At 37.0% G+C, this 14,596-nt stretch overlaps 1 protein-coding gene across 2 annotated transcripts in view; it reads right to left on the bottom strand.

Annotated features, from left to right (window-relative positions):
* The window catches only part of LOC111051909 (protein crumbs), a 145,619-nt gene that overhangs the window by 22,813 nt on the left and 108,210 nt on the right, over window positions 1-14,596 (bottom strand). For both annotated transcript variants that reach the window (XM_039432731.1, XM_039432732.1), the window contains 3 exons: window positions 12,023-12,240; window positions 11,132-11,346; window positions 4,543-4,716 (listed from right to left, as the gene is read on the bottom strand). In XM_039432731.1, the coding sequence (XP_039288665.1) occupies window positions 4,543-4,716; window positions 11,132-11,346; window positions 12,023-12,240 (607 nt within the window). The remainder of the gene's footprint in view (window positions 1-4,542; window positions 4,717-11,131; window positions 11,347-12,022; window positions 12,241-14,596) is intronic.

Here is a 14,596-nt window from a genome sequence, read left to right on the forward strand (position 1 = left end):
CAGTAGTTTCTACTATCTAATCTCGATAGAATCTCCCCCAAAATAATTCCGATTCTGCTAATAATAACACTAAACAAAACTCAAAACTATTATCATAAGCACAGACGTAAGCCCCAAAGGGTTCCTCATTATCTGTTTTAAATTTAATATCATTTCAATCTTGAAGAAAATTAATTTGATAACAGCGATTGTAAAGGAATATTCCTCGAATCATTTGCCAACACTATGAAATAATTAAAAATAAGCTAACTTAATTAGTAAGTGCAGAAAGATCTTTTGGAAACAAATGTATCGTAATTTAAATGCGAAAATTTCAATTACCGTACATATTAAGTATAATAATAAAAATTAATATGTCCTAGCAATAGAAAGAAGAAAAAGGAACATTTAAACCTTCAAAATCATATGCTGTGAAATCAGTTCTTACAATAAATAAATCAAATGTTCAATCTTACTTAATATAAACAAACTTTATAATCGCCTTATCAGTAATCATTATTAGTCCACAATATGAATGCACACGTTGAAATTTCATATATTTAAAAAAAGAATTCTTTTACAAGAAAATCTCTATATTACAGTGCTAACTTTACATAACTTTAATAACTACTATATATTAGACTAATTTTTTTCCTACAGTTACCTTGAATAGTGACCATTCCTGCACTAATTACAGAACGCAAAGAATCACTTTTCCGTTCTAGTGCGCAAAGTATTACTTTACGTACTCTTAATATATATATATATAATAGGATTTTACAGTGATTCACCGTCTTCCTTCTTTTAGTCGAGACCTCCATCTTTGCCTATCCTCCCATTCACCATCCCTTAAATTCCGGGCCTCCATAGCCTCATCCACCTCATTTCTCCATGATCTTTTAGGTCTTCCTCTTTTCCTTCGCCCAATTGGACTCCAATCAGTCACCATCCCTATCCATTTGCTAGCACTCGCCCTTCTAGCATGGCCATACCACATCAACCTTTTATCCTCAATCAACTTTATAATATCCCATTCCACTTTCATTCTCCTTCTTATCTCCTCGTTTCTCACTCTGTCCATTCTGGTAAGCCCGCAGCATCTCCTCCAGTAATCCATCTCAACAGCTCTCATCTTATCTCTTGCTCTCTTGTTTGTCACCCAAACCTCTGCCCCATACGTCATTATACTTCTGACGATTGTATTGAATATTCTATGTTTATTTTTCCTATGAATATCCTTACTCCATATGATTGGGTGCAACTGTCGAATACAACTCCTGGTTTGGGCCAACCTAATCTTTATCTCCTCGTCTGTATCGCCATTTTTCATGATGGTGAATCCCAGGTATTTAAATTTATCTCTCCCTTTTATCACGGTGTTACAGTCAATTGACAAATCCGGTGTGCCATCGCTATTCGTTTGTAAATACTCCGTCTTGTCCACATTGATTTCCATCCCGGCTTTATCATACTCTTCTTTCAACTTTCTCATCATGTAACTTAAATCTTCCTCATCCTGCGCAATAACCACCTGATCGTCTGCGAAACAGAGGGTGAAAAGGTGTTCTCCCCTGATAGGTACACCCATACCTTGACACTTCCTTTTCCAAGTCCTTAAGGTATCTTCCAGGTATATTTTGAAGAGAGTTGGGGACGAGCTGCATCCCTGCAATAAGCCTTTTGATGTTCGGAAAGGAGCAGTTACAGTCTTACCTATCTTAATTCCGATTTGATTTTCATTGTAAAGTTCCATTGTGGCATTTATGAGGTTTCTTGGTATATGTAGGTTTTCCATAGCTTTCCATAGTCTATTTCTGGGTACTGTATCATATGCTTTTCTCAGGTCTACAAACGCTAGATGTACTGATCGGTTTTTGGCACTCTTTTTTTGTATTATTTGTTGGAGGGTATAAATGTGGTCTACGCATGATTTTCCTGCTGAAAACCCTGCCTGTTCATCTCCAATCTTCCCTTCTATCTCCCTTTCAAGCTTATTCTTCAAAACTTTTCCATATATTCTAGCTATTGTTGGCAAAACCGCTATACCCCTGTAATTTTCACATAATCTTCTATTGCCCTTCTTAATATTGAAAACATATGTGCAATTTTCCATTCATCTGGTGCCTTCTCTCCATTAATTACCCGTTGGAATAACATTCTCAAGATCCGAAATAACTTTTCTGAACCATACTTGATCAGTTCTGGATTGATACCTCCTGGCCCTGCTGACTTATTATTTCTCCCACTGGCTGTTCTTTTCTTGTATTATCAACCTTTTAACCTCTCTATTTTTCTCTTTATACCGTTGCAAATCATCGATCTTTTTTGTACTCAACCATTTCTCATATAATACCTTTTTGTTTTGAATTTCTTGTTTTGTTGTGTCTGACACGATGTATTTGTGCTTCCTGCTATCCTCACTTCTCTCTCCCAATGCCTCCAATGCTGCTTGGTGAATACACTGCTTAATGTGGATGTGGATATCTTCTGTACTATCAAACCTAAACTCCAATAACTTCTGGTCAAGTCGTCTCTGATAGAGGTCTCTTATAGTCTCATCCTGTAAAAGATTCAGTTTATACTTTCTCACTTTCTCTTTTGCTGTTCCTTGTTCTTCACCGTTAGATTTTTCTACTTTGTTGGATTTGCTGCTGGTCCATGGGAATAGCATTTTTGCTAAAACCAACCTGTGGTCTGATCCACATTCCGGTCCTCTTTTTAACCGGACGTCTTTCACTCGTATTGATGCATTTCTCTTAACTATAATGTAATCTATAATTGACCGAAGATTGCGAGTTTCTTGTACCCAAGTCCTGAAAGTCTTGTACCTTGGTCCTCCTGAAGGGGGTTCTGGCGTTAGGCGTTAACAACCTAGCACAGGCAAAACAGTAAAGGAAGAAAATATGGGTAGCAAAACCAAAAATTATCCCCGGGTGGCAATCCACACCTCTCCAAGAGGGAGCCTTCATTCGGATACGGGGGAAGGCAGTGATGCTCAAAATATTGGAAGCCTATTTAGAAAATTTAGTCGAGAGAATCCATCAAGAAAGAGAAAGAAAGATCTGAGAAAACTTTTGGTTGGAACATGGAATGTACAAGGTTGGACAAATAAGGTATTGGAAGTGACACAGCAATTCCATAGAATGAAGATGGATATTCTGGTGACCAGTGAGATGAAAAAGAAGGGAAGTGGTTGTGAAGAGGTAAATGATACATTGCTTTTTTGGAGTGGAGTGAATAAAGACCAGAGGGCCAAAGCAGGAATAGGGATTATTATTAGGAAGCAATTGAAAAGATTTATCAAGTCATGGAATCCAGTTAATGAAAGAATAATTGAGATTGAACTGGAAATTTATGGCAGAGCGATCGTTGTTCTAGGAGTATATGGGCCAACTGATGACAGTAAAATCCAGGACAAAGATGATTTTTTTGAATGCTTGCAAGGACATATAGAGAAAATAAAGGGACGAAAAGAAATTATCTTGGCTGGTGATTTGAATGGCAGAACGGGTAGGAAAGTGAATAACCCTGTGGTTGGCGGTTGTGGAGAAGATATTGTAAATGATAATGGAGAAAGATTAATAGAGTTATGTGAATTGCGAATACTAAATTTCAGTGCTAACTTTACATAACTTTAATAACTACTATATATTAGACTATTTTTTTTCCTACAGTTACCTTGAATAGTGACCATTCCTGCACTAATTACAGAACGCAAAGAATCACTTTTCCGCTCTAGTGCGCAAAGTATTACTTTACGTACTCTTAATACTTTGCGTATTATCTTGCAGCCATCCCAATCAGCTGTTGACATTGTTGGCTTGTATTTTGCATGTGAATTTGTTCTATCTATATTTTTCCTGATTTTCAAATAAATAAGAATGAGAACTCATTAAATTATACATTTTGAATATTATTAATTATTCATTATTTCAAATAATATTTTTTCATTCATAAATTGATTGGTTGAAAAATTATTTAGTAAATAAGATTTACTCAAAATTATTCAAATTTTCAAATTAATTGGATTTATTTAATTTTTAATTTGAATAAATTATCGATTATTAATGTTCAATTGGATTAAAAATTTAAAATAAATTAAAGTTGTTATTAATAACAAAATTATACAAACATTTGATGGGTTTCAGCCATCATTTTACCCATAATAAACCACTTCTCATATTCAATGGTAACTGTAGGAAAAATGTAATGTGAAATACGTGCGCAAAGTTCCTCTGCTGCACTCAAGAAACCATTCCGCCCTCGCCTACGGCTCGTGCGTAAACGTTTCTTTCGGTGCAGCAAACTGTCACTTTGCGCACTAGTTGCACAAATAACTATACTTTATACTCGGTGAAATCCATAGAATAATATTACTTATATTCTGTTGTTATATCATAACATACGAGTTGTAAAAATCTATGCTAGCATGCAGTGTAATTCACTACAGTGGAATAATATTTAGTCAAAATTTATTCCTCACATTTTTCTCTAACTATTTTCAATGAGCATTTTGCAAGATATGAAAATCTATTAATGATAGTGAATTGATAGCGGACTTACAGCCATCCCTCCCAACCAGGCAGACAACTGCAGGTGTAGTTGGCAATACCGTCGACACACACGGCTCCATTGCTGCACAGGTTGTTCTCGCACTCGTTGATGTCCACTTCACAGTAGTCACCCATGAAACCAGCCGGACAATCACATAGATACGATTCTGTTTCGTTGGCACACCTGTCAAAAAGAGTTGTTCTTGGTACATAACTGCATCAATAGAATATATAGATAATGTTCTTGAAAAGATTGATAGCTAGAAAACTTTATTTGTCACAAAAACAAAACACATAATATATACAGACATACAGAATATAAACACAGAATATAAAGAAATGTCATGGAAAGAGTTGGGTCAGAGCCATCATAGGTAGAGATGGAACTCATTCTACGGACATTTCAATTCTACCTTGGATTCTCAGTAAATAGCCATTAGTCATTTTGATTAAATTATTGCTAGAATTACTCAAAAATATCAATATGTTTAGCTAAAAATTGTTCAACATTCATGTGAAATCTACTCATAAATTCATTGAAACGTATAAAATACTCGTTACTGTAGTTACATTCAATAAACTAGATTTTTTGTAGTTTGGATAAACTAGAATTTACTCTACATGCACTAGAGTTGAAGAAGTTTGATTGATTAATACGAGTACTATTATGATTGAAACGGTATTTTCGATAATTCAATATTGCAGGGAATTAAGTTTTATATGGAAATGAAATATATAAATAGAGTTGGTGAAAAGTATGGAAACAGCTGAATATTTCTTTTGAAATGGAAATCTGACTATAGGTCTGATTGGTGATCCTATTCTAAGAACAACAAATACTTCAACTTCAACTTCTCATTCATCTTCATCTTCAGTATTGCGTTAGAACTCGTAGAGAACGGACGTATAGTGGAGTAGTGATAGTGTAGTGTAGAAGTAGTGAGTCAGCAGTTTGTTCGCGATTAAAAGTGGAACAAAAATATTGCATCGAATATCGGTCGTCGACCGCGGAATTCATGCAAGCGAAGCGACCTGCTTTTAGAGGCCGCTCTAAGGCTCGCGTTCGCGTTTCCGTGTGCGTGAGTGTTGATACGAGGGCTATTTGAAAGGTATGTTTTCAAAATATGTCAAACTTAGTGAAGCCACCTAGTATTCCTACAGAAGAGCAAGGAGAACAGGAAGCCACTAACGACAGTATGGACACCAACAACATGCTACATACATCAGAAATCCAGTGTTCACCGGATAAATATATCAAATGAAATAAATTTGAAACTTCAACCATCCAGGTACTTTTCATCGCCTGGAAAGAGACCGATGAGAAGAGGAAGGAATTGGAGAAGAGCAACTTAGAACTGTTGAAAAAAGTTCAGGATTTGGAAGCAAGATTTCTGAGTATTAAGAAGAAGATTCATAGCTCACAGCCTACAAGCTCAGCAGCCGAGAACTACTCAACAAATGAGGAAGAATTGGCCAAAGAAACGGAATGGATCAGGACTCGTACTAAGAGGGCTACCAAGAAGAGGAAGCTTAGTACTCCATCGCCAGAAGTCAAAAATGTGTCAGCAAAAAGAATTCAACAGAATTTAAATTCTAAAACCACTGATGTGGAGAAGAGACAGAAGAAAGAAATGCCACCACCCCCAAACATAGTGGATGGTATCAAGAATCTAGATGGACTCCTTAAGAGTTTGAAAAAAGTGTCGCCAGCTGACAAATTTAGAATAAAACTCCTGAGTAGAGAAACGTTCAAAATAAATGCAGTTGACTCCGAAACTTATCGGAATGTTACCAGAGAACTGATTGATGACGGATTCAACTGGCATTCCTATGAAGATAACCAGTCGAGACCAATAAGAGTAATGATTTAAAAAACTTGATAGTGGAAGATTTGAAGATACGAGGATTGAAAGTTCTAGAAGTTGTAAATAAGCTGAAGTGGAAGACAAGAGAGCCATTAGATATGTTCATAGTCTCTCATTCAGCGCGGAAGAAAATATAAAAAAGTTTTGAACTTAAAAATATACTTGGTTGCAAAGTGGAAGTGGAAGCACTGAAGAAGGCCAACCTGATACAGCAATGCAAACGATGCCAAGCATACGGTCACACACAAAAATACTGTAACAAGGAGCCTAGGTGTGTAAAGTGTGCAGGTAAACATCAAACAAAGGACTGTACAAAACCCAGTGATGCTTTACCAGAATGTATTCATTGAGGGAAAGAACACAGTGAAGAATATTCTACCAAAAATCACAGAGAATACACAAACCCACAATCCAAACAATGAAAGTGCGGTCAAGAAATTGACTTTCGCCCGTATTGTTTCAAAAGAAAATATACCGAAATTGGGAGATCCAAAAAGTCAAGTAGGAGATACCAATAATATTCTGCAGCTCATCTTAGCAAAACTGGATAGACAAGAACATATAATCACCTCACCATTACAGTCTAAATTTCAGAAGTTAGAACAAAGTAAAATATTGCAATTCACATGATTCATTCACTAAAAATAATGGAATGGAACGCAAATGGATTGTTACAACGGCAACAGGAGTTGGAAGCAGTTCTGAACATAGAAGAAATAGACATATGTCTTATATCTGAGACTCATTTTACAAAGCAGTCGTTTATAAAATTCAAAGGCTATAGGATCTATCATGCTTTACATCCCAGCAATGTCGCAAGGGGTGGGAGTGCCATCATCATCAGAGACAATCTACAACATCATGAACAAGTGAAACTCGAAAGTGATAGAATACAATTGACAGGTGTAGCAGTGAAAGCAGTAAATTATCATTTTGTTGTTGCAGCTATTCACTGTCCTCCCAGATATTCCATCAGAAGAGATGAATATTTATCATTGCTTGATATGTTAGGAGACAAATTCCCTCTTGGTGGAGACTTGAATGCAAAGCACGTGCATTGGGGATCGCGCTCCACAAGGGAAGACAGCTCTATGAAGCAATGAAGGAGATGAGGTGCGAAGCTCTTCCAACTGGTAAACCAACCTACTGGCCCACCGATACGAGCAAAATCCCAGATCTTATAGATTTTTCCTGACAAAGGATATATCGGTAAATTATCAATAATCAATGATCTTTATTCTTGTCATCGAACATTAAAAAAGTTATAAACAAAAGTCATGTGATGATAAGACATAGCATTGCATATACTAACAATATACCGTACCGCTAACATATATATACATAACATTAAACATGTACACATATGTATACATATATACATATACAAATATAATATAAAACAGTCAGATGCTTACGTTATGACTTAGGTATTCATCAATTGTATAAAAAGCCTGTTTTTTGAGCCATTGTGCTACTGTAGATATGAACTTTTTTGTGGTAAATTTTTTATTGTTGTCGGTAATTTATTGTTGATAATTATAGCTTTTGAATGTTTTTTGCAGTCTGATGTATGGGGTAATTAGGTTATTCCTATTTCTAGTTCTATGTTCATGCTGATGGCTATGTCTTGTTAATAGAGTTAGGTTTTTTTTAACATGAACCAGGTTACAATAAATGTACATTGAAGGGAGAGTCATGATTCCAAGCTCGATAAAACTATTTTTACAGCTTTCAACACTCTTTAGATCAACAATACAGCGAATTGCTTTTTTTGCCAAATAAATGCCTTCTTCGTATCACTTGAGTTACCCCAAAGACGGAGCCCATAATTGAGATGGGAATTAAACAAACCATAGTAAGTCAGAGTAAGTACCTCCCTACTGACACAACATTTTAGTTTTCTTAGTAGGTACATAACTCTGGACAGTTTCTTACACAGATGCTCTATGTGGCTACTCCAACTCAATTCACTGCCTAGGACAAAACCCAGCAGTTTAATCGGCTTCAGGTACTCCTGGTGCTCCCAGCTTAAATTATTTCTAAGCGTGAATAGAATATTTTCTGTTTTACTCTCATTGAGAGTCAAACAATTAGCAGCATACCACTCCCTGCAACGCTCAACCGAGGAGTCAAGCCTATCAAGTACAGCCTCTACACTAGTATTAGAATCAAGTATGGTAGTGTCATCATCATAGAGGATAGTTTGCATTTAGAGGATAGTTTCGATCTAAATTCGGACCACTCACCCATCATTTTGACTCTGAGTGATTCAATTCTACGAAAGGAAATAATGCTTGTCCTGCGCTAGTCAATAGCCACACGGATTGGGATGGTTTCCATCAGATGCTGAATGAAAGAGCAGAATTGAACTTACCATTAAGAAACGAAGAACAGATTGATCGGGAGTTAGGCGGGATGCACACCGAAGAAACGCGTTTCGTGAAAAAAGTTTCAGGAAACGTGAAACAAAAGTTGCTTGCAATCGACTGATAAGATTAAGCAGGGAACGTTTCTTTTGTATGCATGCGCGAGTGAAACAAGTTTCATGAAAGAGGGCTTCACGAAATGCGTTTTTCCGGTGTGCATCCCGCCTTAGAGAAGTTTGTTACTGATATCCAACAGGCAGCATGGTTCAATACTCCACAATTCAAAAGACGGACCACTGGAAATAGTTACTCTGCGGAAATCAGAGAAATTATTGTGGAAAAACGAAGAGCAAGAAGGAGATGGCAGCAATCACGTTCCCCTCAAGACAAAAGAGTTTTAAACAATCTAACTCAAGAACTAAGGAGAGAGATTCAATGTATCAAGAATGAATGAATCAATAATTACTTGATAAACTTAACAGCAGAACGCAGTACGGACTACTCACTCTGGAAGGCAGCTGAAAAAATAAAAAACGCATTCATCAATCTCCTTCTCTCATAAAGCAGAACAGACAATGGGCAAGGAGTAGTGAAAAGGCACAGACCTTCGCAGATCATCTTGTAAACGTTTTTCAGCCAAACAACACAACAGAAGAAGACACTTTAGAAGCAGAGGAGAACATCTTACAGCCAAATCAAGAAATAATGCGTGTCACAGTAGAATAGGTGAAAAGAGAAATAAGAAATATCTGAATAACAAAAAGACCCCTGGATTCGAAATGATAACTGGCTTAGTCATCTAGCACCTACCAAGAAAAGCAATAGTAGAATTAACACACATTTTGAATGCCTCTTTCAGACTCAAATTTGTATCAGGAATATGGAAAGTAGCAGAGGTTATAATGCTACTCAAGCCAGGTAAAGAGCCACATGAAGTATCATCATATAGGCCAATATCATTGTTACCTGTGCTAGCCAAGTTGTTTGAAAGGATTTTACTTAGTAGGCCAACACCAATAATTGAGAGACAGCACATAATTCCAAATCACCAATTTGGCTTCAGAGTGAAACACTCAACAGTAGACCTAGTGCATAGGATTGTGAATGTAATAGAGAAGTGCCTAGAAGAGAAAAAAGTTTGTTCAGCAGCTTTCCTTGATATAGGGCAAGCTTTTGATAAAGTGTGGCATGAAGGTCTTATTTTCAAACTGAAAAAAGTGCTACCAAAGCAATTTACAGATACATTACAATCCTATCTGACTGACAGATACTTTAGGCATAAAAATTAATATTCTGATTTGAAGGAAATAAAAGCAGGAGTTCCTCAAGGAAGTGTTCTAGGCCCATTTCTCTACCTACTCTATGGTATAGACCAGCGATATTCCCAGCCTTGATGAGAATACTACAGCAACATTTGCAGACGATACAGCCATATTATCAGTAGACAGTAATATTCTTATTGCAACAGAAAAACTACAGAGATTCATCAACAAAATTCAAGATTGGAGTAGAAAAAGGATGATGAAACTAAATGAAGCAAAGTCGATTCACATAAACTTCACCAATAAGAAGGACCTGCCCATACCAATAACAACCAAGTTGTACCATATGCCAATGATGCCAAGTATCTAGGTATGACCTTGGACGCAAAGCTTCGCTGGAAGGCCCATGTCAAGAAGAAGAGAGAGGAGCTTGGAATCAAATATAAGAAGCTGTATTGGCTGATCGGTAAAAACTCCAACCTATCAATCCAAAACAAAGTTCTTCGGTACAAACAGATATTAAAGCCAGTATGGACGTATGGTATACAATTTTGGGGGTGTACCAAAGACAGCAACATCAATGTCATACAACGATTCCAGAACAAGGTGCTGAGGAAAATTGTGGATGCTCCTTGGTAAGTCAGGAACAGCGATCTTCATAGAGACCTGCACGTCGACCTGGTGTCCACCGAGATCCAGAGGCATGCGGAGAGGCACAAGGGGCGACTTTACCAACACGACAATGTTGAGGCGATCCAGTTGCTAGACAATGGAGAGTTGATGCGGAGGCTCAAAAGAAGGAAACCGTATGAACTAGTGTAGTGCTTGTGCAATTAGTGTCCAGTTTAAGAGCAGAGCAGAGATTGAGTGAATCTAGCTTCTATAGTACAGTCAACAAGTGTACATATTAATTGAATGAACAATATCAGTAAGAATTTCTGATGAGATATTCGCTGTTAAAGTTTTCAAGTAGTATGTTAGAGTAGAAAAAATTAGCTCATTAGTATTGACGATAAAAAAATCTTCTTCTTCTACACGGTATTAAAACTACTCCTACTTCTACTTGACTACTGATACAAAGTTCAACGAAAGCACATTATGCCTACCTTCCGCCATTGATGCACTCGGCTTGGAAGCAGAGCAGACAGTCGAGCGTGAGGTTGGTGGAAGCAGCAGTAGCAGCAGCCAATGCAAAGTGGTTGGAGTGAGTGAAAGGTGGTGAGTCACCGGCCGCATCCAGCTGATCGGGCGTGAAGTAGGGCAACAGCAGTCCACCGATCCTAACCTGACCTATGCATCCTTTGAACGCACCTCCCACCACCTAAACACACACAACAAACATTTTAGACATCAAAATAGCTATCACTAATACCTGTTAACTTGATATTTAATCAAATTCAACGACCTCTCCTTCTTTAGAAGCTGTATACTACCATTCATCGTCACAACACCCAGAATTGATAAAGTATATCATTCTTATCATATTTGATTTGTATATCAAAAAATGTAGAAAAATAAATAAGTTTTCTCCGATTGGCTGAGAATTAGCTGTTATAATAATTCTCTTATTACTCTGTAATCGTAATACTGTACGATTCCATTGCATTTCATCTCATTTTATTATGGTCTGTATGCTTCTGTATTAGGCATTCTGACAAACTCCAGATGCCCTTGAATTATATATTAGTTTCGTTTATTATCATCATGTGATAGTGGCAATTCGGTTCAACACCCTGCGTAGATTCTCGGACACCAGTGGTGTCCCAGATCTGGTTTCGTTAATGTCTTAAGGACCATAAGAACTTATGCCTCACGATTCATGGTGTCTAGTCGCGCTGTAATAAACGCAATAATAACCAATACTCCACAACTCGTTCGAACGCGTGGTGTCTCACTGGTCTCCTAATGTAATACCAGTCTCACACATATTTATCCAATTTATCAAATTATTTGTATTTTGTTTTTGGCAAAATAAATTCATTCATTCATTCATTTACCTGTTGGTGAGGATTGGCCCCGAACCCAGCCACATCGAGTTCGTTAGTACTGCCGCTAGCCGCATCGGTCAAGTAGTATGTCTCCCGAACACCAGAGGTCGGGCCTTGCAGCGCCACCGGAGTGCCTCCCACAGTGATCGGTGCCGTTTGCAACAGTTGAAGCCAGGCGGCTGATGAGAAAGGAGTTTCGGGCAGGCGTGCGCTCTCGCTTTCCTCGTCTAACAAACAGGAGGAGTTCAGATTATTTGACGACAAAGGAATAAGTAAGACTGAGTTTATCACACTAAAAATATATATATCACAATTGATTGTGGTCAATTACACGAAGGTGATTTGCAAAGATGACATAATACAGAGATAACAAACAAACATAAAACAAAATCAGAGAAAATGAAACAATCATAGCATGTCAAGACTAGACTACAAATTTACACTAGCTATTATGACTTAAATTTTCTTTTAGGCAGCTACTGGTGGATGCCACTATTGTCCCTGTGTCCACACATAAAGCCTATAAAGGCTATAAAGCCGTGTCCACAATGTACAAATGTTCTACAAACATTTCTGTTGAAACAGGTTGGGCAAAATTTATTATGTTTGACAAACAATGTTTGCCCGTGGCCAGTGTAGATGCGTCACCAAACAAAATATTTGTAAGTGGGTAGAACAGGTTTTATGTTTTACAGCTGTCAACACTGAAAACGTTTGGAAAAACAGTAATTTTTTGTTTAACAAAGATTGTTAAACTTTTTAAAATGTTTGTCTCAAAATTGTTGAGCTCTTCAACAAACATTTTTGCCGAACACGGCTCAAGCCAAGGTCTATAAATGAGGTGTTGATAGACCTTGCTATAAGCCAAGGTCTATAAATACAGGTCATGACACTCATGTTCCGTATGGAGCGGCCATTATGTGGGGTCATTATGGCGGTACATTTGAAATTACAAATCTGCTCATAACAAAATCATGCATTATGCTTTTTAAAAACAATATTCTGATTCAGATAATATGTAAATTCAGATTTTCGATTTTTTAATAATGAAACTTTAATAATAAATCGTTCAATTATTAATTTTTAATTATTAAAGATTGTTCCTATTCTTGTAACTTATTATGATTGATAAGGCATAGGGACAAAAGGCTAACCTCAAAAACAGTTTAAAGTTCCCAATCAAATATAAAAATCAACAATCCAGTTCCTAGTTGGAATCTAAATATTATTATTGCCAGAAGAATTTATTTTACAATTCAAAGCCAAGCAATATATTCCTTGAACAATATAACAAAATAACACATCATGTTGTGTTCAATCTATAAACAGCTGATAAATTAAAAAGTTGGTGTACTAGAACCCCATAAAATGGCGATTTTGCAATGCATCACGGGATTGTGTCATGACCTGTATTTATAGACCTTGCTATAAGCTAACTGCAATAGCTCTCCAAGAGTCCAAGCGGATAATTTGTGTAACTCAAAAACCAAAAACAACAAATAATTTGAGTGAGGAAAAGATGTTAGTCTGAAAAAGTAAGGTTATAAACAAATATGGCCGCCGTTTTAACAGTTAGGAGTTAGGGGACTCAAACCTGCGCTATTTGTATCTCGTCTGCTAATTTTTTCTAACCTATTACTACAGCATTGAGTTAACACAGACTCAACAAATATCAGGAGTTAGGGAATAGCTCGACTTAGCCAGCTAACTCCAACATTGTCAATACCCCTAATATATTTGAGATATAATTATTTTATATATTTGAATTATATATAATTACATAACAATGGGCCTCATCATCATCATTATGTGGCACTACAACCCGATAGTCGAGTTTTGGCCTGCTCTACAATCAGTCTCCACCTCTCTCTATCCAGTGCAGTCGTCTTCCATCGTCGTATTCCCAGCTCTCTCAAGTCCTTCTCCAGTTCATCCAGCCATCTGAGTTTAGGGCGTCCCACTTTCCTTTTTCCTTGTACTGTGCAGTACAGTACATTCTTTGGTGCCCTTGCCGGATCCATTCTCTGGACATGTCCTGCCCATCTTATTCTATGTCCTTTAATTACACCAATGATGTCAGGTTTCCTGAAAATGGCATAGAGTTCCTGATTTTATCTCCTATAACCATCTTCTCTAACTGGTCCCAGTATCCTACGTAGAATTTTTCTCTCAAATGCGGCTAAAACTCTGCAATCCTCTCTAGTGAGCGCCCAGGTTTCGCTACCATACGTCAATACAGGTCGAATTGTTGACTTATATATTTGGATATTTGGTCTTATATAGTTGTCTTATATATTTTGCCTTCCTGGATAAGTGTTGATCGTAGGACCTTGGAGACTCCAAAGAATGCTCTATTTCCCAGGGAGATCCTTCTCTTAACTTCTATATTGGTGTCATTACTGGAGGAAATCAGGGAGCCTAGATAAACAAACTCGTCTACTCTTTTAAAAACATAGTCATTCACCATAAAATCTCCTGCATATGTTTTATATGTTATTATTATTTATAACCATAAATTTTGTTTTTTCCTGATTGATTGAAAGCCCCATTCTTTTGGCATTTCCCTCTACTTTCAGGAAAATC

This window comes from Nilaparvata lugens, chromosome 7 (assembly GCF_014356525.2).
Source record: "Nilaparvata lugens isolate BPH chromosome 7, ASM1435652v1, whole genome shotgun sequence".
Taxonomy (NCBI): Eukaryota; Metazoa; Arthropoda; class Insecta; order Hemiptera; family Delphacidae; genus Nilaparvata; species Nilaparvata lugens.